The sequence below is a fragment of the Lutra lutra genome, chromosome 8, assembly GCF_902655055.1.
Source record: "Lutra lutra chromosome 8, mLutLut1.2, whole genome shotgun sequence".
NCBI classification, from domain to species: Eukaryota; Metazoa; Chordata; class Mammalia; order Carnivora; family Mustelidae; genus Lutra; species Lutra lutra.
The window spans coordinates 66,602,127-66,628,219 of NC_062285.1; the positions used below are offsets into that span (position 1 = coordinate 66,602,127).

At 35.3% G+C, this 26,093-nt stretch overlaps 1 protein-coding gene across 3 annotated transcripts in view; it reads right to left on the reverse strand.

Annotated features, from left to right (window-relative positions):
* CNTN1 (contactin 1) overlaps positions 1–26,093 on the reverse strand; it is a 375,956-nt gene that overhangs the window by 90,297 nt on the left and 259,566 nt on the right. For all 3 annotated transcript variants that reach the window (XM_047742599.1, XM_047742600.1, XM_047742601.1), the window contains one exon: positions 17,651–17,771. In XM_047742599.1, the coding sequence (XP_047598555.1) occupies positions 17,651–17,771 (121 nt within the window). The remainder of the gene's footprint in view (positions 1–17,650; positions 17,772–26,093) is intronic.

Sequence of the window (26,093 nt, forward strand, 5' to 3'; positions counted from 1 at the left end):
AAAATACAGAGGGTAAATTTAGCAATGATTCCAAAAAAACTAATCAGTGTTTAGGAAAGGGATCACAGGAACTTGTGTCATGAGTAATATGGTATTTATTTTTTTTGCATATATATACAATAATAGCACAGGAGGAGGAAGTAAAGGAAGATACTTATAAAAAAGTCTCCATGGTCATTGTGTGGATTCTAACTATCATTATTCTCTTTCACAAATATGGAATCTGAAGCTTATGGTGATGAACAGACTAGGTTAAGACCACAGCTTAATCAGTAGGTGAAGCAGCTTTTTTTTTTTTTTTTTAAGATTTTGTTTGTTTATTTATTTGACAGAGAGAGACAGCGAGAGAAGGAACACAAGCAGGGGGCAGAGGGAGAGGGAGAAGTAAGCTCTCTGCTGAGCAGGGAGCCTGATTTGAAACTCGATCTCAGGACCCTGGGATCATAAGAACTGAAAGCAGATGCTTAACCAACTGAGCCACCCAGGTGTCCCTGAAGTGGCTTTCCAAGGTATGTTTGCCTAATGCCCAAAGTCATACCTTTTCTATTGCACCATATAGATCTTTTAATGACTGTCTGTGTATATTAACCATATTATTAGAGAAAATCACAGATGATATAATAACTACATTATTAGAGAAACCATAGGATTTCTATGTGCCTCTTTCCCCTAACCGTAACTAAGGATAATTTGATTATTAGAGTTAAACCACTTTATAACCACTATTGTCTCCCTGGTGACAGCTATGTAAATATGAAAAACAATATCTATGAAAACTTGCTTCTGCTGACTACTTATCGCAAATTTTGTCATTAGGTCACCAAACTCACCTGTCACTTTAAACACATGAGATTTCTAAGTTTTCAATGAGAAGTGAAATTTAATAATTTTGGATGTATTCCATCCATGCCTACCCCCTCCACCTTTAAGTAGTTTCATTAGTTTCTACTATATTACCAGAGTTTGCTTCTCTGAAACCTGATGTTTTAAGTCTGGCAAGAGGGTACAATGCACAGTTACATTACACAGTGAGTCTCCCCAAACTGTTGCATAATAGAGTCTCAATTCCTTGATGTAGGCACCTTATCCATCAGCCCACACAAGAACATATCAGACCGTGTTCTTGCAAGTTGTTTAAAACCAACATCAGACAGATCTGACATACTCCTGTCAGTAATGGTCCCTTGCTCCTGGAGAAATTCTCAGGAATGTGTGGAGCTGCTCAAGCTCTGATTGTTGACAGCCAGTCAGACCGTCGGGAGCTGAAGCTTGGACGTGTGGTCTTCAGTATGACAGACCCTCGATGACTGAGTGACCCTCACACAAGGGATCACTACATCTTGGCGTATCACCAGTTGCTTGCTACAGATAAATCTGTCCATGACTTCTGTTCTAAAATGAAGTGGATTCGAGGTTGTCCCTGTAATATGTTAACTCTTGCCCACTTGCACTTTCCAACAAAGGACTTGGCACTCCCCCGCTACCCTGGGAAACACACATAAACCCCAGCCAACTTCCTCACCTCCTCTTGTGTCCACAGAATAATCATTACTAACTATGACTATTGGGTAATGAGAAATTAAAAGAGTGTTTTGCTTTTTAGGGGAAAAAAAGCCTTGGGATTTATGCCAGAATATGTATTGACTTGTGAGTGTATTGTGCAGTCAAATGTGATAATGGAAAGGTGCTGTAGCAGAGGAAAGACAGAACTCACGGCTGTGCTCGTGTAATGATATGTCCTAAGTCACATTTAGATAACACAGGGGGGTTCTGTCACACAAGAACAGGGATCCCTTAGTCACCTTCAAGAGGAAGTGGAGAGGGTGCGAGCTACGGTATAGCTGGGTTTATAGGATACCAAGAGAGTCTGCAGAGTCAGAGAACACTCTTCACATTTCTTCCTTTCTCTTTGAATATGTCTTAATGAATCCTAGGGATAATGGTAGTGTAAGGAGCTCTGTGACAGGAATTCAAAAGCACTAAAATCTCCTCCCTGCAACTTCTTAAACTGATCATAGGTTTAGAGAGTAAAGCCTCTTTTTTTGGAGTTTCTTTTATTCTTATTTGTTTAAGTGTGAAAAAAAGCCTGTGACCCAATCAAACTCTCAAGGACAGGCCTGGTAAGGTTGGCTGGTGGCAGACAGATGTTGGTGACAGAAAGTCAGTCTGCAAAAGCACCATCAAGAAAGAAGTGGATGTTCCAGAACCTTGAAATGGCAGATTCCACAAAAATTATATGTAAGAATATTGTTCTGCTTAAATGGGATTTTACACCATTAAGTCTTTCCTTGGTCATGTTTTCAGCAATGAAGCTAAGGTGGTTTTGCCTTCTTTTGTTTGATAAAATGAACCCCAATGGGAAGATTTCAAATTCTAGTTTCAAATACTTAAAAATTTTACTCTACTCTCTAACTTAGAATTATCATCAATGTATCACAGTGATTTGGATGGGGAATTCAATTCATTTGATAAAATAAACCATATGCCATCAGTGAAACAGATGTAAAATAAAAATTGTATGATCTGGTTTTTATATTTTTGGAAGTCAAACATGAAGGAGTAGTGAAGAAAAATAAGTAATATAATATATTTGGAGCACTAGTATCTGGCCACATTCTGGCTTTATAAGATGAGAGCTAAAGACGATTTCTCTTGCCCTTTTAAATTTACTTTTGGAGTGGGATTACCAGTTCTTACACTGGTAATTACCTCACAGCAATTTTGTTAAGATGACATGATAAAATTTATACGAAAGTCTTATAGGCAAATACATTATAATGTAAAACATTAAAACATTTTGAATGAAATAATTTTAAAGCTAAAGAGCACATTTTAAAATTAAGCTTTAAAACCATGTATTATATTTATTGTTTTTGCTATTAAAATTATACAATGTTGAGTAGCTAAAATACGCATACTTTAAATTACTATAATTTCCCCTGTTATTAGGCCAGCTGGGCAAAAATATGAGATCAAAATGTGCATTTGTGACTTTCTACAGAATAAATATTTTTTTCCAATGAAGAAAGAGGCCTACTATTTAATTTTTCCACATTGATTACTTTATCTCATTAAATATATCTAAATTAGTGTTCGGTTATATTGTGCTCTGTTAATGAGCTTGGATGTTACATTTGGAGTCAGACTGCTTGGATCAAGTCTTGTTCTTCTACTTAGTAGCTGTATGACCTTGGGCTAGTAACTTAGCCTCACTTGGACTGAATTTTCTTATGTGTAAACTGAGGGTAATAATTATATCCATCTCTTAAAATGGTACTTGGTAAGTAATAAGCCTTTAATAAATATTATCTATCTTTATATGGTATAAAATACACAACATATGTTATGTAATATGCATTTTTATAATATATGCCTTTGTAATATTTTATTATGTCCTCTATTATATATTGAATTATATAATTATGTATCTTCATTTTTTATTTTATATTCATAATACATGTCTTTTCACAGCAGAAAGATTGGAGTTGCAAACGTGTAATATTTTGCCAATATGAATTGAAATTACTTTTAAAATATGAACTAATTGCCATTTACTTATGCTCATAGAGACTTTTAGATATCACTATCTGTATTGCTATTGTAATCAGATATAACAGGCATAACTGGTAGATGAATTTGGCATTACTGGTAAATATACCAGATGTATAAAACCTATAATATAGCACTGCAGTGGAGTGTCTAAAAGCCTACCATGGCTATTAAGTTCTGAAAAGACTCTTCCTTTCTCTCCAGGAATCAGAGTGAGGAGCAGCAAATTTGCCACTTATTTTTTAAGGGAGCCATGGATACAGACAGTCTGCATAGACAAGGTAAAGTTCAAGTTTACCCAAAGCTGACCAGTTTGATTATGAGACAAGGAGAGGCACAAGCAATTAATTGAAGAAGAGGAGAAGAAATATTCTAAGGAAACTTCTCTCCCTGACTCCAGTGAGGAAAGAGAAAAAATAATCTAAATTTACATTAATGTATGATTTATCGTGTTTATCATCTACCAGTTTATTATCCTCACAGTTGTAAGTTTTGAATTTATGAAACAAACTGTTAAACTAGATCATTTTCAGGACCCATCTCAAAGCTTAAGATAGGCGACTTATTCTGAATGAATTACGTACTTTGTTGATATATTTGAAAATTACCTTGAATTTACATCCATTTACATTGAACTTACATTGAGAAATATAATTTCAAATCATTGGTGTACCTTATAACTTCACTAGTAATTGGAAAAGTTGTTATTTTTACTAAAGCTTTAAAAAATAGAAGTACTAATGAGTTCTAACTTTGAAATAATCAAGCTACTTTTTAAATTCTGTATTTGTTAAAAACAGATACACATTCCAGCTGATTATTTCAGCATTAGCATGCCTGTAACAGCTACGGAGAACTGTTCCCAGCAGCTTTTTTAATGTGTTAATCTCAATGGAAAGGAGAAGGCTCAATTTCTGGGTAGGATTCACTACTAATAGCTGTATCCCTGTGGGTTAGTGCCAAGTGGGGTTGGGATGCCCCAGGATGGCGCCCAGTCAGTCATTGTTCCAGCCAGTGTGGGCAGCAAGGGCCATTTTTCTGTCTCAGTCCTGCGAGGGCTGATGAGATGGAATCTTTAGTCTGTCTCTGTGGCAAACTTTCTTGGACCACGCTAGCGGAAAGTAGAGGCAATTATCCAAGTATCTGAGGTAAATGTGTGTTTTTCTGACCCAAATACTTGAAAAACTACCTCAACTCTTCTTTTTGGTTTGACTATGATGATCTGGACACATCTTTCTGCCTATATAAATGTATCTCTCTTCTGGATCTCTTCACATAAGTCCATGAAATTTGGGGGGTGGTAAGGTGTGTGTGTATTGGTATGCCTGTCTAACTTGGTACGTATACTACAGGAAGTTTTTTTTTTATCTGTTCTTCCTAATTTTATGACTAAATTGATTAATTTCAAAGCTTTCTTGAATTCATTCTGACATATCATGTCTTAATAATTTTGAATATAAATCCAGTTGTGTATTTAATAACAATTTGAATTTTGGACTTTTTAAACACAATGGGAATATCTATGCCAGATACCATGGAAATCTAAATTGTGATTTAACATCAGAAGTTCCACAAATTTTAACACGATGGCAGACTTTCTTTCCTCTTGCTTTCACTAATACTCAAGTTCTCTGAGTTAGCCATACAAGTCAAACTCTAAATTATCCAGGAATTAGTAATTTAATCTCTTTTTAGTAACTGTCTATGGCTTTATCTTTTTCCACAATGTTTTAAAACTGTAACTACTTTCCTGGTTCCATACAAATTTTAGGATTATTTGTTCCAGCACTTTGAAAAACACCAAGAATTGGGGTAAATTCGAGGGGGAGATAAATCATGAGAGACTGTGGACTCTGAGAAAGAAACTGAGGGTTTTGGAGGGGACAGAGGTGGGGGGATGGGTGATCCTGGTGCTGGGTATTAAGGAGGACACATAATTGCCTGGAGTACTGGGTCTGGTACATAAACAATGACTCTTGGAACATGGAAAAATAAAATAAAATTTAAAAAATAAATAAATAAATAAAACTGTAACTACTATTAGCATGTGCCAGACAGTGGAAAGGGAAAGAGAGACGAGCAAAAGCTGCAAGCAGTAAGTTTTACTACTTAGTTCCAGCAATTCTAGAATGGACTTAATAATATTTCTGGTACTATATATGAAATTAACTACAGAAAGTTTAAGTGTATTAAAGTGTTAGCTATAGAAGTTTTAGAAATTAACTATCAACTTTATTTATTCATATTTTCTGGGAGAAGCCTAATACAGTGAGAAAACTGGACAGAGTTTCCAAGATGATTATCACTAAGTACATGGCTAATACAGAGCAAGTCACTCTGACTCCAACTTTACAAAACAAAGAGATAGGAATTATCTAGATAACTTCTTGGGATTAATTCTATATTTAAAATTGTATATTCAAATTTGAACATAAATGCAGAGATTTCGTATAGCTATTGTGAAGAAGTTAGGAGGACACAAGACGCAATTAATGCATGACTTGACAATAATAGGACCAATGAAAACTTTTTATCTTAAAATGTTTATCAATTCCATATTTTTAAAAGAAAGAGTACTAATTAACCTGGAACAATGATCTCTAAATGGATGCATCAGAACCAGTTTTGTCTGGACAGCAGAGAGATGTATGCTCTGGATATGAACTCTGCTAATATACAACAGGTGGGAGTAATAAATACATTTCCTGTAGAAAAGACCACTGGCCAACCATCGATGATTTAAAATATAGCATTATTTTCAGACTAAAAAGTATATTGACAGCTTGCATCAGATTATTTATTTGACCGTGTTAAGTTATTCAACACAGGTTTTAAAACTGGGTTAGTCATCAACCAAAATGATCTCTTTAAGAAATAGAGTCTGGTAGCCATGTCATTAGGCCAAGTAAGAAAAACTTCAGTGGATTACATCAAATAAAGATGGCATCTAACTGACATCCATTTCCATTCTGCAACTGTATTTTGGCTTTAGGAATAAAGTGCAAAGCTTCACACACACACACACACACACACACTCATCTAAATAAGAATCTACATAAAACAATATGAATATAAGCTTCTGATAGAAACAATTCAAACTTGATTTGTGATACAATGATTTGTACAGCTTTTGTTTTACCTGTTCTAATTTCAGCTACTCTCTTTCCAAAATGTTTCCAAATTTCATGTAGCATTTGTTAGGGTTTGAAAATCAGACCAAAAACAATTTTCAGATAGTGAAAATCTTTTTTCTTTTTTCTTTAAAATTTCAGATTTATATAAAGAAATTTTGTTTAATAGGACATATAAGATAAAAAAAGGGGGAGGAAGCATCTGAAATGTCTAGTCTTGATTGCATTTTCTATTTTGGCAATTTTAGTGGCAAACATTCTGTTCAGCTGGGTGTTAGGAAGGTCTTCCCAACGGCTGGTAGCAATGCCAAGAATATTTATAATGCAGCAGAAATACCACAGAAAGTGGTAAAACACGGATGTCAAAGCCTAATTTCTTGCTTTTGTGACCTAATTTTATGGTCCATTTTTGAATGTTGTCCAAAAGTGTACTCATGAAAGAGAATTTAGGTTTGGCAAGCTGCAGAAATTTTCCCACAAGTGCTACTGAATAAATCCTGGAAAACCCTTCCCTCTCAAGGACACTCTTCTAGCTGAAGAGCTTAAGTTCTCCAGAAATGTCTTTTGTTAAAGAACATTCATACAAGGCTCTTCATGTGTGCCAAACCTTGCTTGATGAAGCAACATGAAATATGTTTTTATGGGACCTAAGACATAAAACATTTATTATAACAGTAACAAAAAGGACATTTATATCAATTCTCTTGTTCGGATTTTTTTTAAGAAGCCTAAAAACAGGGCTCCTGGGTGGCTCAGTGGGTTAAGCCTCTGCTTTCGGCTCAAGTCATGATCTCAGGGCCCTGGGATCGAGCCCTTCATGGGGCCCTCTGCTCAGAAGGGAGCCTGCTTCCTTTCTTCTCTCTCTGCCTACTTGTGATCTGTCTTTCTGTCAAATGAATAAATAAAATCTTTTTTTTTTTAGATTATTTATTTATTTATTAGACAGATCACAAGTAGGCAGAGAGGCAGGCAGAGAGAAAGGAGGAAGCAGGCTCCCCACTGGGCAGAGAGTCTGATTCGGGGGTCGATCCCAGGACCCTGGGATCATGACCTGAGCCGAAGGCAGAGGCTTTAACCCACTGAGCCACCCAGGTGCCCCTAAATAAAATCTTTTATTAAGAAAAAAAAGAAGCCTAAAAACATTTGAAGTTTAATAACTGGTTCTTTTTTTGGAATTAGAATAGTTTTAAATTATAAAGTTTTTTTAGATATGAGGCAATTTACTGTTGTTTGAGTTCTAAATCCTTTTGGCCATATTATACACACATCTATTTTAAAAGGTTAATTCTGAAGTTACCTCCTTTACTAATAAACAATATTATTTTTAGTTGAGTTTATATATACGCTCTCTTGGTAGAAAAAAAAAAAAATCTCTCCCTAAAACCTTCTGTAAGCAACTTTAAATATCCTAACACCAAGAATGGCATTATTTATAATCTCTTGTAAGGTTATCTTAATTTTTATATTAGTGCTCTAGTTGGGGAATGTTTCATTGTATTATGTTTTTGTTTTTTCTTACTGTTGCTACATAGTCAGATTGAGTCATTCTGTGACAAACTGTAGAGGTTTTGAAGCTTAATTATCTTACTTTGTGGGACTCAAGCTTTAAGTCCAGCTGTGCTAAAATGATGATGAAGGGGAGGGAAAAACTCATGGACTTAGCTCTTCTCCCCAACTGGGCTGTTTCCCATTCCCATAACACTCATGGGCTTTATATCAGAGCTCCTTTCTGTTGCTTCTGGCAAAACATTAAATCAATTTTTTAATTGTCAGCTGATTGACTTCTATTTGGTTTATGTAGGACATTAGAGGAAAAGAGGATCTTACTATCTTATGAAACACATTTCTAAAGTTATTTATCTCCAAGATACATTTTAATAAACAAAACAATATCACTTGCAAACTATGTTCCATGGATTCCCTAGAATAATTCTAAACAACAGTTAGAGACCACTTTATTGCAGTCATCTTGGGGCCTTATTAAAAATAAAGATTGGGGACGCCTGGGTGGCTCAGTTGGTTAAGCAGCTGCCTTCGGCTCAGGTCATGATTCCAGCGTCCTGAGATCGAGTCCCGCATCGGGCTCCTTGCTCAGCAGGAGCCTGCTTCTCCCTCTGCCTCTGCCTGCCATTCTGTCTGCCTGTGCTTGCTCTCTCTCCCTCCCTCTCTGACAAATAAACAAAATCTTTAAAAAATAAATAAATAAAGATTGGCCAAACCAAACCAGGCTTGAACATTTGGTTATTGTGGAATGTTATATTAATTTGATGTCCTCCATAATCATATAGAAAAATATATTTAGTATTTATTTAAAGGAAAGATAGAAATGCATAGGAAAAAAGAGTGAAGATGGGTTCTGGGGGGAAAAGCAGGACACACACACTGCCCTCGGCTGCCTTCAGTAATTCAGCTCTGGTCCCAAAGCTACAAGCTCCACTTGGTTTTTTCCAGGTCTGGATATTAACTGAACCCACTGTCTTAGAAACTAGTTTGTGGCCATCACTTGCTCAAACATTATCTCTGGCTGTGCCGTACTCCGCTTCTTCTTTAATTATACTATTCTCGAAAAAAAGAGCCTGTAAGTACTTTTTAAAAATATTTTTAGTGTATTATATGTTCAGTGATTTTTAAAAAAAAACTTTCTGTTTTGAGATAACTGTAGATTCACATGCAATTGTGAAAAATAATACAGGGAGATCGTGTATCTCCTTGGCTCATCCCTCACCATAACATTTTGTATCACTAAAGTACAACAGCACAACCAGAAAATTTACTTGCTATAATCCATCAACCTTTTTCAGATTTCACTAGTTTTACATGCCTTCGTTTGTGTCTGAATGTTTGTTTAGTCTGTGCAACTTTTAGTTTTATCCATCACAGTCAGAGAATAATTTCATCATAAGGAGCCCCTGTGGTATCCTTTCATGGTCACCTTTTCTTCCCTTCCTCTGCCCTCTCTAACCCAAGACAACTATTAATCTATTTCCTTTCTCTATATTTCAAGACTGCTATGCAAATGGAATCATATAGTATCTAACCTTTCAGAATGGCTTTTTTTTTTCACTCAGCCTAATTTCCTAGAGATACATCTAAGTTGTATCAACAGATCATTTATCCTTTATTGCACAGTTGTATTCCATGGTACTGATGTACCACAGTTGAACCATTCACCTATTGAAGGGCATGTGGTTTTTTCCAGTTTTTGGTTATTATGAATATAGCTGCTATGAATATTTGCATACATATTTTTATGTGAACAGATATTCTTACATCTCTGAGATAAATGCCCAGGGTTTTTATCATACCACTGGGTTGTATGATAAGCACAGGATTAAAAACTGCCACACTCATTTCCAGAGTGGCTGTCTCATTTTACATCTTCATCAGTAGTGTGTGAGTGACTCACTTTCTCCACATCACTATTTTTTTTTTAAAGATTTTATTTATTTATTTGACAGAGAGAGATCACAAGTAGACGGAGAGGCAGGCAGAGAGAGAGAGAGAGAGGGAAGCAGGCTTCCTGCTGAGCAGAGAGCCCGATGTGGGACTTGATCCCAGGACCCTGAGATCATGACCTGAGCCGAAGGCAGCGGCTTAACCCACTGAGCCACCCAGGCGCCCACTATTTTTTTTTTTAAATTTTAGTCATTCTGATAGGTGTATAATGCTATATCATTGTGGTTTTAAATGGTACTTTTCCCTAATGCCTAGTGATGTTTGAACATCATTTATATGTTTATTTCCCGTTTGTATATCTTCTTCATTGAAATTTCTGCTCATGTCTTCTGTCATTTGTCATATTGGATTGTTTTAAAGTTTTGGGAATTCTTTATGTATTCTATACATAAATCTCTTGTTGAATGTGAGGTTTGCAAATACTTCCTTCCAGTCTGTAGCTTGTCTCTTCATCATCTTTGCAGAGACTCACAAAGCAAAGTTTTAATTTTGATGAGGTCCAGTTTATCATTTTTTCATCTTATACATTATGCTTATGGTATCAAGTTTATAAATTCTTATCTTTCTGCCAGCTGCTGAAAATTTTCACCTTTATTATTTTTCCTTAAAGTTCCATAGTTTTACATTTTACGTTTAAGTCCATGATTCACTTGGAGTTGATTTTGTATAATGTTCGAGGTTTAGGTCGAGGCTCTCTCTCTCTCTCTCTTTTTTTTTGGCCTATGAATGCTCAATTGTTCCAGCACTATTTATTGGAAAGACCATCTTTTCTCCACTGAATTATTTTTGCATCCTTGTTAAAAATCATTTCAGCATATTTTAATGAGTTATTTTCTGTGTCCTGTGCTGATGCACCATGGTTCATCAAGCCAATCTTTATTTTTTTTAATTTTATTAAAGATCTTGTTTATTTGGGGTGCCTAGGTGGCTCAGTGGGTTAAAGCCTCTGCCTTCAGCTCAGGGCATGATCCCAGGGTCCTGGGATCGAGCCCCACACTGGGCTCTCTGCCCAGCAGGGAGCCTGCTTCCTCCTCCTCTCTCTCTCTCTGCCTGCCTGTCTGCCTACTTGTGATCTCTGTCTGTCAAATAAATAAAAAAAAATCCTTTAAAAAAAAAGATGTGATGGTGCCCCCATCAAGCCAATACTAAATCCAAATTTGCTAACCTCATCCCAGTGCTGCTAATTGAAAAACTTCCAAGAGGGCTTAGATTGTGTGTCTTTAATCACAGTGGTAAATCTGATGCACAGCCATGTATGGGAACCCTGCTCAGAGGCTACACAAGGACTTTTCACGAATCTTTGCTGAGGTTGGTGGTGAGGAAGTAGAGGATAGCATATGACTCTGTGACTCTCATTTATTAAATTAATTAAGACATATTAACATTTATGAAAAGTTATAAAAAGTAAGAATTGGCCACCTATGTTCTTATCACTTGGCTTAAGAAATGAAATATTACTTATAAAGATGTAGCTTCTTGTGGGTCCCCTCCTTCCTCAATCACATTCCCCTCCCCCCTTCTGTCTCCAACCCCAGAGGTAGCCACTCTTCTATATTTTATGATTATCATTTTCACACATTACATTTAACCATATAAAATACGCACACATGCATATACAAACATATACAGAGACATATGTCTAACTTGTTATTTTACTAGAAGTCTGAAGTAAAAGTAACTACCAACTTGATCAGAAGGCAAATTATAATTCTCATCAGCCTTCAAATTCAGACCACAGCATATCCTGAAGTCTGGTTTGGCTCAGTTTAGCTTAGGTTTACCCACATGTTTACTAGTTTCTTTGTTCACCATGCTTTCTGACATCTCAGAACTTAATTCTGGGATTATTTTCTCTCTTCCTGAATTTTACCCACTAAACATTCCTTTATACATAACAGTTTCTTGAGGGACAAACCCTGTTACCGTTTGTCCAAATATAACTTTATTTTTCCCCATTATGGATGATAATTTGCCTGGATAAACACTTTCGGATGGACAGGTACCTTCCCTTTAGCATACTGAAGACATTATTCCATGACTGTAGTAGTATCTACGGCTATATAACAAATTAGGCCAAAACCCAGTGGCTTAAAACAATAAAAATTATCTCACAGTTTGTGTGGAGTAAGAATTCTTGAGTGCCTTAGCTGGAGAGTTCTTGATTTTGGCCAAGGCTACAGTCACATGAAATCTGCTCTCTAGGTGGCTTACTTGAATGACTGGGAAACTGACGCTGGTTATCAGTAGGTTGTCTTTTCTCCTCATGTAGGCTTCTCTAGAAAACTACTGAAATGTCCTCATCACATGACAGCTAGCTTCCTCCAGACTGAGAGTTCCAAGAACCAAGGGAGCAGAAGTGATGTGACTTTTAACAGTATTCAGCAGTGTTACTTCTGTTGGCAAAAACAGCAACTCCCAGTGTAAAAAGGGATTATTCAAGGATTGTTATACCAGAAAGTAAGATGAGAGGGGGCCATTGTGAAGTCTGGCTCGCCCAGTTACTTTTAGACTTTTTTTTTTTTTAACTTTGTAACTCTTTATTGCTAATGATGAGTAGTCTGTGGTCAGTGTATTGCTGTACCTTTGCAAAAAAATATTTTTCCCTTTGCTCTCTAAATAGCAAGGCTTCAAATCAGTCCCTTCAGGATTCCAACAAATTTAGATAAACTTCTATTGGTTTTTAATGTTCTACAGTTTTATTTTCATTAATTGTTGTGTTTCATTGTGATTTTTAAAAATGAGATGCCATATTTTCACTAATTTTCCAAAATTTATAGTCATCTTTTTGAAAACTTTTCCCTTTCCTACTTTATCTAATATTTATTCTGGTAATCTGATTTGACAAATACTGTTTTTTCTCATTAGATCCTTAATATAATACTCTCATTTTCATAATTTTGTCTTTGTTTCTCTGTGATGAAGTATGTTTATATCCTCATATACTATCTCCTAGACCCCTTATCCTTTTCTAATCTGTCTCTAATTGTTGTTTAACCTTTTTATTGATTTTTTTTATTTTCAATGATTGTGTTTATCATTTATAGGTATTACTCTTGGTTTTTTTTTCTTCCAAACACTCATTTTTATAATATCTTATTTCCAATTCATTTTTACTACTTCCTCTTTTATTTATTTAAAGATTTGGGCAAGAATATTCTCATTCTTACTCCAATGATTAGAATATCCATAGTACCCTGAACTCAAACACTGCTGTTGTTTATCAATCTAACTCCTGGTTCTCTTTCATTTTGGCTTGTCATTTTGGCATAATTTCATATTTGACTTATCTAAATTTGTTGGAATCCTGAAGGGGCTGATTTGAAGTCTTGCTATTTAAAGAGGGTAGGTTTTTTTGCCTATGAGGAAGAACGTATATTGATTTATCCAAAAATTGTGGTGATTTTAGCAAAAGAGTTTTAGAACAGTGAATGGGTATATGGCCAGTAAAGTAAATAGTTTTGATTTCTTCCAATCAGTGCAACCTGAATTTTATGTATAGGGCTTCCAGGACAATACTGCTTGAATAAAAATTAATTTTGCAAAAATAATCTCTATACTGTACAAAGATTAGCAGAAATATATAAAAAATGAAGGGATAGAAATAACATTAAAGGAAGTTTTGGAAATCAAAAGTGATAATTACATGGCCAATATGACTCCAGGATTTGAAATTGTTTACATTATTGTTTACATTATTGGAGGAATGGACAATATGTACCACTTCTATGGTCTAATCCTTAAGCACCTGTGGACTGAATTAGTGGGTAAAAAAATTGAAGTGCTATAGATTTTTAAACATAAACATTTATGGCTGCTACAAATGCAATGACTTATAAATGATTATTGGACGATTTTTTGTAAACTGTTTTTAGTTGACAACATTTGCTATTCTGTTCCTTATTTCTCAATTCTATCACAAATTAAACAGATAAAAGGTGGGAGTTGAGTTTTCTCTGGGTAAAAAGCTCCATGAAATCAGATCTAATATTACATTTTCCTTTGGGTATATTTTTCCTATATTTAATTTCAGTTTTATGTTTAGAAGCACGCAGATTTAACTAATTCCCTGCCTCTATTCTAAACTCAATTTAAAATGATAATGAAAGATATAAGCCTAAAATACATTTTTTCTCTCATACAAATCACTTTTATCAAACTTTACACACATACTCACACTCGCCAATCCATGATTATTAATACACACACACACACACACACACACACACAAATGTATAGCAGCAATAATTTTCATTATGTATTCATTCCCTTCAAGATAACATAGGCTAAAAGAAACCACATTGTCTAAGTTGTATCTGAGTATTTCTACTCTCATTTCATAGGGCGTAATAGTTTATGCACTAAATTAGTTTTATTGCCCAAAAAGTTTCTCAGTGATCATCAGGAAATTACTTTCCTCTCTAATCTGTTCACTGTCCCACTCATAGCTCTAATTTCAGAATCTGCAGTTTAGGTCACCGACATCTGAATCTAAACTAGAATTATTTCATTTCAAATCTGGGAAGTTCTTATAGATATCTAATGTTTAATATGTAACATATTAAATATGTTTTAAGTCAGATATATTCTTGAAAGGTTGAGTGAAAATTGAATTTTTCACAAGCAATTCATAATCTAAATGAGATATTAGACCTCACTATAAAGAACTTATTAGGGTTTTTTTTTATTATTACTAGCATGAAATGAATAATAATCCTCTAGCTTCTCTCTCTAGAGAGTCTTGATCTAGATGACGGAAAGAAAAAAAAAAGGTTAAGTTTCTTGGCCTTTGGGCCAATTGCTGGCTTTGTGAATCTCATGAAAATTATAAAACCTCTTCTCAGGGTAATGCCCCATGCACACAAAATTTTGCATACAATTTTAGGAAGTCCATGAACTCCCAGACTGTCCAAGGAACAGATTATGATTTCCTGGACTAGATGAAAAAACATAATTAAGTAGATAAATGGACCAATAATAATATTACTTGAGATATGCTATATTTTCTTATGTACTACTCATAATTACTATAATAAATACAGAAAATTATTTTTAAAATTATATCCTATGACTTAAGTATATATAGCATACTCGAAGGTCTAATTTATATACATTTTTTGACATAAGCTATGCACATATGTATTTGACTATTTTAATTGCAAATTTCTCTTGACATAAAAGAAATACCTTTTAGATTATTAGAAATAAGGTTTGGAGAATGATTACAACTTGTAGGCTTTTAACAGGGCTTAGTAATACTTTTCATCTACCTGTATAGTTTTTTTTTTTTTTTAATATCCTGCTATAGTGTAAGGACTTAAAATGTTATACTATTTCTACTGAGTACATTTGCCAGGTGACATTGCTTTAAAATATTTTTCCTGGAAGTAAAAAGCTTAAAGAAAACACTTAATATTTCCATACAATTCCTCCAATAGTTTCTTTTATTGGTTTGACTTCTGTAAAAAAAATATGCATTATGATGACTAGTAATTACCTATGTATGTGTGGGTAATACCATTGATGTTCTTTGACTGTGTTTGTCTAACTTCCTCTTCCCTCTGAATACTGGGAATTTACCACATTGTAATTACATGAAAACACTGCTGTACAAGCATTGTAACATAACCCATATTGCCTGTTTTTGTTTTGCTTTGTTTTTAGAGAGGGAGAGAGACAGGGAGAAGTGGGGGGGCGGGGAGGGAGAGAAAGAATCTTAAGCAGACTCCACACCCAGTGCAGAGTCCAACAAGAGGGATTCTATTTCACAACCCCAAGATCATGACCCCAGCTGAAATCAAGGGTTGGGCACTTAACCAAATGAGCCACCCAGGCACCCTAAACATAACCCCTATTGTAACATTAATGTGAATTTTTAAAATATGCAAACAATTTTAATTTAATATATGAGTAGGCTATTTCAGAAAATGGCTTAACAGCTAGTAGTCTAATTAGCCAAAAACAGTGAACTAATCCCTCTCAATCAAGATGACTCTTGAAAATAACAGATGTCCCAGATCATAAAATACTTTTAATGAAAATATAGAACTTAAATGAACTTTCTTCAGTTTAGCATAAGGTATGTATGGAATGAATGTCTAGTTCACTTGGATAAAGAAACTTCAGCTGGACCTTTATTATCCTGTGGGAGAATATGTTCAGCTAGAAAAAGGGCTTTTTAGCGTTTCCCCAGATGGACACTTGAGGACTCCATATTACCACTGCTCTAGAGGTAACTGCAGGAGATATATGAGGTTGGATGAAATTATATTGATCAAGAAGGGTATGAAGATGAACCACAGATATCATCTCATTTACTAATTATTTAACTGTGCAAAAACTGGCTGAAAAACTGTGCAATAAATAAAAGCCAATAAATATTTCTAGTAGATGAAATGTGAAAAAACAAAAATTTTTACATTAAAAAAAGAACAAAATAAAAATTTCAACAGGACACAAAGTGATAGAGCTCTGAAACTACAGAATAGAATTCTTTAGCTCACTTAGGGATTCTTAAAAAATGCATATGTGAATTTCACAAATCTAGTAGAGAAGGTAACTCATAAGCACAGATTGCTATAAAACACATTAAAGAAAGTATGAACTGTTAATAACATTTCGAAGAAAGGGACACCTATTTGGGACCTCAGGAAAGCACTCATGAATTTGGCATTAATTGAGCCTAGTCTTGAAGGATGGCTAAAGATCTGGGCAATAAACAATGACAATAGGACATGGAAGTAATGCTGTGATTCAAGGAACAGAGGTAGAAACCTCAGGATGTCTTTGTGGACTGGCTGGACAGTGGAGTTGGTTACATGGAATGGTAAAAGATTAAAGCTAGACAGGATGAAGTCGATACATGGAGCTTTTCACTACTTAACTAAAAGGAGTGCTCTTTACTCTGAAGGCAGTGAGTGAAGAGCCAATGAATGATGTTTGCAGCTGGCCACACAGCTACAGAACACAGGTCAGTATCAAGGGGGCTGTACTTCCAATAAGGGGGTATTACAACTTGACCTCAATTATATGTAAGCAAAAAAGCCTGAGTGTAAAAACCAGCAACAAATAGAAACAAAATACATGTATACATTTTTAATTCTAAAATGATAGTGATAAATATGTAACACTTCAAGTTACAGTAAATAGCATCAGTATGTTTTTCCCATGCCAAAAAAAAAAAAGTACAAAAAGAAACAACACTATCCTCAGCACATGAAAAGTATTAGCAGACACTGAGAACTTCTGGTAAATACTAAGTTTAAAAGCACAAACATTTAGTAGGAGGTATGTGGTATAAGTTTCTAGAAGATATGTAGTTAGTAAAACAAACAAAATCAGTGTTGTTTACTACTTGTCTGGCACAAAATCATTCTTGGGCAGGGAGGAGGAGCTGTTCTCAAGGACCAAGACACTAAATATATAAGAATTCATACCAGAGTTACCAGAAGATTATACAATAGTTAGGCAAGTCAAATACCTCTGGTTTCATAATTTTAAAATGTTGAAACTCTTACCTCGAACAACAAGGTCAGCTGAGGCTGAAGAATTGTCCACAATTGTCTGAGCGGTACACGTGTATCTACCAGCATGCTTCAGCTGGGCGTTTCGGATAAGCAGTTCCCCATTGGAATCCAGCTGTTAGCAAAAATAGCAGTCATTCACATCACTACAATCTTCATCAATTATATGGCATTTAGGATACAAGAGGTACATTTTTTCCCCTAGCAAAATGAGCACCATTAAAAGGCATCTCCTTTAGACACGTTAATTCTGTCCTGACTTAGGTTACTTCAAGTCTGTCTTTAGTTTCTCAAGCAAAAAATAAAGTGAGTGACTTAATTAAGAACCTTTTCAGTCCAAATATCTTTAACATTCTATTATTTCTATTGTCAGAAGGTCATACAGAGACATACTAAAGGATAAAACTATCTCATCGATAGCTCTTAAAGATAAATGGCAAGGTCTAAAACTCTTCATGCAAAATGTCAATGAGGATAAATAAAGTATATGGCTAGAAAGAATTTGGTTTTGCAAAGCCAATCTAATTGATTAATTTCAAGACATACTACAAAGATACTAAAAGTGTGAGAAACTGTCAAAATGGACAATTCTAACATTTTCTGTTTTGGTCAAACGTAAGCTCTATGTAAGCAGGGATTTTTGTTTTGTTCCCTGCTCTATTCCCAGTGTTTGTTCAATACATGTATTTTTGAAGAAGGCTTGAGGGACTCTTGTTTGTGAGAGATAAGGTACCATCTCAATGCAATTTCTAAAAATAACTAATATTTATTGAATGCCTACTCTGAACCAGGCTCTGGGCTATGCAAGTGTGTGTGAGTGTGTGTATGTGTGTGTGTGTGTATAATCTCATTCTCTTCTGACAATAGTCCTATAAGATAGGTCCTATTCTGTCCATTTTATTAAAGATAAAAGTGAGACTTAGAATAGCCAAATAATTGAACTAAGCTCATTGAGCTCGTTTGTGAGAGCATCCAAAGTCCATGCTCATTACCTCCAAACTATTTATCTAGAGAAAAATTTGGAAAATTTATTTATTTATATTATTTATTTATTTTAGAACCTGAGAATGAGTGGCAGGGGAAAAGGAGAGGGAGAGAGAATCTCCAGCAGACTCCCCACTGATCATGGAGCCTGATGCAAAGCTCAGTCCAGTGACCCTCAAGATCACAACCTGAGCCAAAACCAAGAGTAGATGCTTAACACAACCACTCAGGCATCCCTGGAAAACTCAATTTTTAAGTAGACATTTGGTTTTCTTGGCAACTAAATATACTGATTTACTATTTTAATCACATATATCCAGCTATATTAAAAGATGAAAAATTAATGGTTAGGTTAATATTTTACATAATAGATGAAGATATTGTTTATGTAATATAATAGACTTATACATTTTTAAATTTTGATTTTTTTAACAACTGCATGTGGAATGAATGCTCTGCTTTACCACAGGTTTTGCCAGTGACCCTTTCATATATTAAATTTCCTGCTGGTTTTACAAAGTGTTCAGGTTTGCCATATTTTTTTAAATTAATGTGGTTAAGAATATAGGCATACCTTGAAGATACTGTGGATTCAGTTACTGATCACCACAATAGAGCAAGTCAAATCAATTTGTTTTAATTTCCTAGTGCATATAAAAGTTATGTTTGCACCATTATTATAGTCTGCAATGACATTACACTATATTAAAGTGTTCAATGGCATTATGCCTAAAAAAGCAATGTACAGGGCCTCCTGGGTAGTGCAGTCAGTTAAGCATCTGACTCTTGGTTTTGGCTGAGGTCATGATCTCAGGGTCATGAGATTAAGACCCGCATGGGCCTCCCCCTCAGCTTGGAGTCTGCTTTGGATTCTCTCTCCCTCTGCCTCTTCCACTCATGTACTCACTCTCTCTCTTTCAAATAAAAATAAAGCTTTTTTTTTTAAAAAGCAATGTACATACCTCAATTTAAAAATACTTTATTGCTAAAATATGTTAACCATCATATGAGCTTTCAGCAAGTCAAAAACGTTTGCTGGTGGAGGGCCTTGCCTTGATGTTGATGGCTATTGGCTGATGAGTATGGTGGTTGTTGAAGGCTGAGGTATCTGTGGCAATTTCTTAAAATAAGACAACAATGAAGCTTGCCCCATTCGTTGACTCTTCTTTTCATGAAGGAGTTCTCTGTAGCATGTGAGGGTGTTTGACAGCATTTTACCCACAACTGAACTTTCAAAATTGGAGTCAATCCTCACAAACCCGGCTGCTGCTTTATCTACTGAGTGGATGTAATATTCTAAATCTTTTGTTGTCACTTCAACAGTCTTCACAGCATCTTCGCCAAGAACAGATTCCATCTTGAGAAACTACTTTCTTTGCTCATCCATAGGAAGCAACTCTTGATGTGTTTACGTTTCATCATGAGATAGGAGCAATCCAAACACATCTTCAGACTCCACTTTCAATTCTATTTCTCCTATTATTTTCACTACATTTGCAGTTACTTCCTCTGCTGAAATCTAAACCCCTCACAGTCATCCATGAAGGTTGGAATCACATTCTTTTAAATTCCTGTTCATGTTGATATCTTGGACTCCTCTCATGAATCACAAATGTTCTTAATGGCATCTAAAACTGGGAATACTTCCCAGAAATTTTTCAATGTTCTTTGCCCAGATCCATTGGAGGAATCACTATCTATGGCAGCTATAGCCTTATGAAATATAATTCTTAAATAATAGGACTTGAGGTGAAAACACTAATTTGAAAAGACATATTTATCCCCATGTTTATCACAGCTTTCTTTACCGTAGCCACAATATGACAGCAATGCAAGTGTCCATCAACAGACGAATGGATAAGGAACATGTGATACACATATATATACACACACAATGAAAAATTAGTCATAAAAATGAAGGAAATATTGCTATTTACTACAGCTTGAATGTATTATTTGAGGTGAAATAAGTCACATGGAGAAAGACAAATACCATATAAATTACTGATATATAAAATCTAAAAAACAAAATGAATGAAAAAATTAAACAAAGAAACAGACTCTTAAATACAGAGACCAATCTGGTGGTTACCAGAGGGGAGGTTGGAGGGGGAATGGGCAAAATAGAAAAGGGATTTAGAGATACAAATTCCCAGTTACAAAATAAATAAGTCATGGAGATGAAAAGTACAGCATAGAGAATATAGACAATAATATTGTAATAATGTTGTATGGTGACAGATGGTGACTACACTCACTGTGGTGAACATTGAGTAATGTATAGAATGTGTTGAGTTACTATGTTGTACACCTGAAACTAATATAACATTGTATGTCAGTTGTATTCCAATAATAAATTTAAAACAATAATAAGGCTTGAAAGTTGAAATTCCTCTTTGATCCATGGGCTAGAGAATGGATGTTTTGTTAGCAGGCATTAAAACAACCTTACTCTTGTTGTACATCTCCATCAGAGCCGTTTAGCGACAAGGTGCATTGTCAACGGACAGCAGTATTTTGAAATAAATCACTTTTTTTCTGAGCAATAGGTCTCAACAGTGGGCTTAAAATATTTAACAACATTGAATACTTTAAAATGTCTTCAACAGATGTATTATCATCCAGGTTTTGCTGTTCCATTTATAGAGCACTGGCAGAGTAGATTTTGCATAACTCTTAACAGCCCTGGAATTTTCAGAATGGTAAATGAACATTGGTTTCGACTTAAATTCACCAGCTGCACTAACCCTGAACAAGAAAGTCAGGCAGTCCTTTGAAGTTGTGGAGACGTGTGTGTGTGTGTGTGTGTAGACTTAAATAGCTTTGAAAGTCCTAGATAATATCTTCTAATAAAAGATTGGTTTGTCTACTTTGAAAAATCCGTTGTTTCGTGTGGCCACCTTCATTAATGATCTCAGCTAGATCTTCTGGGTAACTTGCTACAGCTTCTCCATCAACACCTGCTACTTCGCCTTGCGCTGTTATGCTATGGAGATGACTTCTTTCCTTAGACCTCATGGATCAACCTCTGCAAGCCTCACACTTTTCTTCTGCAGCCTCCTCACCTCTCTAAGTCTTCATGGAATGGGATAGAGTCAGGGCCTTGCTCTGGATTAGGCTCTGGCTGAAGGGGATGTTTTGGCTGGTTTGATCTATCCAGACCATGAAAACGTTCTCCATACCAGCAATAAGGCTGTTTTGTTTTCTTATTATTCTTATGTTCACTGGAGTAGCATTTTAATTTCCTTCAAGAACTTTTCCTTTGTACTCATAACTTGGCTAACTGGTGTAAGAGTCCGAGCTTCAGGCCTATCTTGGCTTTCAACATGCCTTCCTCTCTAAGCGTAATTATTTCTAGCATTTGATTTAAAGTGAGAGACATGAAACTCTTTCTTATACTGGAACACTCTGAGGCCATCATAAGGTTATTGGCCTGATTTCAATATTGTTGTATTTCAGGGAATAGGGAGGGCCAAAGAGAGGAAGAAAGTCAGGAGAGCCAGTCAGTGGAGCAGTGAGAACCCACACAGCATTTATTAGGTTTGCTGTTTCATATGGGTACAGTTCCTGGCACCCGAGAGCAATGACAATAGTAACATCAAAGATCACAGATCTAACAAATATAATAATAATGAAAATTTAAAATATTATGGGAATTACCAAAATATGATCTAGAGACACCAAGCGAGCAAATGCTGTTGGAAAAATGGTGCTAATAGACTTGCTCAACAATGGGTTGCTAGAAACCTTCAATTTGTAAAAACACATTATCTGCAAAGAGCCATAAAGTGAAATGCAGTAAAACAAGGTATGCCTATAATTGCTAGTTATAATCTGAGCAGACTGATCCAGATGGTTGTAATAGAATGCTACCATCTCCATATAAAGAACTGGTCCACGGCCACACGTATTGTTCCTTGATATTAGCCAGTCTTAGTAAAAATATAGCTAGAGGTTATACAATTTAATATCAGTTGGGGGTCTTCCTGTACCTTGAGGTCTAGATTGGCTAAAAAATCTGGTTTTCAAGATTTCTGCAGATTCCTTGGGTAGGAGAGTACCTTCCTTCTGTTCCAATGGTCAGTTATTTCTTTGTCACACAAGGAGTACCAGACAAGAAAGTCAGCCCTTTCCCTGTTTTGTCATAAACCTAATAAGACAAAGTCCTCCCTAGTAAAGGTTACTGAATGAAAGATGATGGAATTGGCTGTATCCCACTAGGCAGGGCAAATCACCATTGAGAATTACCATTCACTGAATATTTCTATTCTTAAATTCCTGTTGGACATATTTATACTAGGGATTTCTCAGTGACTTTTACCTTTCCCAGGGCCCTTCCTGGTACCAGCTCCCATCTCCTACTTCTCTCTGCTCTTCTCTTCTTGCTCTTAGAAACAGAGAATTATTATTATTATTTTTTTTTCCTCATGTTAAGCTGTTTAATTCTATGATGGTTGTTTGGATCAGGTAATACCTATTCTTCAAAACCTGACTTTCTGTTCTTAAATATATATTTTTTTCCATTTCTTTATCTCTTCCTCCTCAATTCATTTTAATCTGGTCCTGGACCCCTCTTCAACTTATTTTACTTGACTTCTGATAGGATTTGACCTTTTTCCACTTATCCAACTTTCTTTTTTTTTTTCTTATTTTATTTATTTGTTTGACAGACAGATTACAAGTAGGCAGAGAGGCAGGCAGAGAAAGAGAGAGAGAGAGAGGAGGAAGCAGGCTCCCTGCTGAGCAGGGATCCCGATGCGGGGCTCAATCCCAGGACCCTTGGACCATGACCTGAGCCAAAGGCAGAGGCTTTAACCCACTGAGCCACCCAGGTGCCCCCACTTATCCAACTTTCTAATCATCTATGACATCATACTTCCCAGAAACTTTGAGGACATTCTCAACCTTCTTCTTCTTCTTCTTCTTCAACCTCCTTATAATTCCATCATAAATTCTTGAATTTATCTATTCCTTCCATCACTCCTGTCTCTTTTCTTTTCTAAGCTACCAACATCCCTCACTGAACTACTATTCTCTATTTGGTCACAACCTCCACCCCTGTTCTACTCTATTCTTTTCTCTACTTAGCATCCAGGGTGACCTTTTAAAAATGCCAATATGACCAAATCAACCCACTTTGTAAAAATAAAACTTACTGAAAGCTTTAAAATTTTTCCTCTTCCTGGAACATAGCCAATCTGGCTCCATTTTCTAGATTCTGTTCAATATTCCAACTCAGCTAGTGCCATATCGTTTACTCGGCTCTTCAGGAGAACATTCCTGTTATAGGATCTTAAATGTATCTGTTCTCTCCCATTTCTGGTTAACCATGGTATTCCCTCTTCTGGAATGTGATCCCCTCGTATTCTTACACTCTTATCACATTCACTTAAGAAAACACTCTTCACTCATCCATACCAACTCATTTCCTCAAGCAAAACTTTCCATTTTCTGTTGTTATATTTTGTCACTGCACCTTTTACCTTATGTCGTATAATATATCTCAGCTGCAATAAAATATTTGACCGCTTATAGGATTAAAGTTGGTCTTCCTAGAGGACTCTAAGTTTTATGTGAGGAGGAAACATGCCTGCTTTGCTTATCATTGTATCCCTGTTTTATATGTGTATATAATGTCTTCTACTAGACTAATTTTTTGAGGGAGGACCTAGGTTTTATTTATTATTACATACAAATTACTTATTATAATATTGGACATACAGGAGGAATTCAGCAAATAAACATTACACTAGTGAATTAATAAATACCTATTATCTAAAATGTCTTTATTAATTTCTTTTAGTAATTTTGTATGATTTTTTCAGGTAAGATAATGACAATGTTATAAGATAAAATAACTGAATTGCGAACAACTATTGGTATCTATATACATGAGATAAGCTGCCAATAATAATAAATTTTAAACTATTTTTGAACTAATTTCATGAGGAAATAAAAGTTTCAGCAATGATGTGTAAATTTCTAGAAAAAAATAAAGTGAACATATAAAAGAATGAAAACCTCTAAGTTTTCCAGCCACCTGTAATATGTGTTGTAAAGAATTTGACCTTGCCCCAAGAGAGGTCTGTTATTTCCTCAGCTTCTGGAAGGTAATCTAAAGTGTCTTTCTTTGCCTGGGTATCGTGGGTCATGCTGGATAGTCTAACAACATGATTTAAAGACACTTGTATAGTTTTAGACTTAGGGTCTGAAACCATATAGTGACTTGGGGTAGGGGCTTTGGGTCATGTGGTATCAGTCACTCTAGAGACTGACATTAACCATTTGGGCAATCAATTAATCATGTCTACATGATTAAGCTCCAATAAATTCTTTGAACAACAAAGCTCAGGTTTGAGCTTTCCTGGTTGCCAATACTCTGCACACATTGCCACACACCTAAGCTGATAAAATAATGCATCTTGGCTCTACAGAGACCGAACAATGAAAGCTCTGTATTTGGTACTTCTCCTGGATTCTGCCCTATACACTTCTTCTGCTGGCTGATTTTAATCTGTATTTTTTTCCTGTAGTAAACTGTAACCATAAATATAATAGCTTCCAGGGAGTTCTGAAATCCCTTCCAGCAAATCAAAACTGAGGGTGGTTTTGGCAACCCCTGGAACTTATAGTTCATTTCAGAATTGAAGATGGTCTTGGGGATGGTGCCCCTTTGTAGTTGGCCTAACTCCTCATACTGCCTTACTTAATAGAATTCACCCAAGAGAGGCGGTAAAGAGATATTATTTTATTATTTATAACTATTTTTTAAAAATATTTGAGGCAAGGAGAGAATAAATGTGTGTGTATGGTGAAGATAATAATACATTTTTCTTGAACTGTCATAAAGGCTAATTAGCACATATTTCTGAGTAATTTTCTAGTGAGAAAAAATATAAAATAATTTAAACACTGTATATTTTTTTAAAACACACTGCTTTAATGTGTTTTCACCTTCTTAATTAGCACTGCATTGTGACACTAAATATTCAGTAATGGAAAGACGCTAAGTAAAATCTTTTTAAGTTATTATGACAAGGATAATAAGTTATATTTGAGGAAAATAATGTTTGCATAGAAGTAAAAAGCACTTAGTTCTATTATATGCTTTCATTATGTGAACTCACTTTTTTGGTTGCTTCCTATGTCTAAGTGAAAGATAATCCTGTTGCTAAACTCGCACTATTTTAAGGAGTCCTGTGATTAGACTGAAATTAAAAAAATAAAACACCTCAGAAATTTAAAATGTTTTTTTAATTCAACTCCTCATAATAAAAAAAAAATTGAGGGCAGAAAAAGAATATAAAAATAAGCAAGTTGTGAGACTGTAATTGCCTTTTATAAAATATCTGCATTCTATACACCTAATGTTCTTTTTTCTTAATAAAATTGGTATCTTTTCCCCCCCAGACTCTCAGTTTGAAACACATTGCTATTTACATATTCACTTATT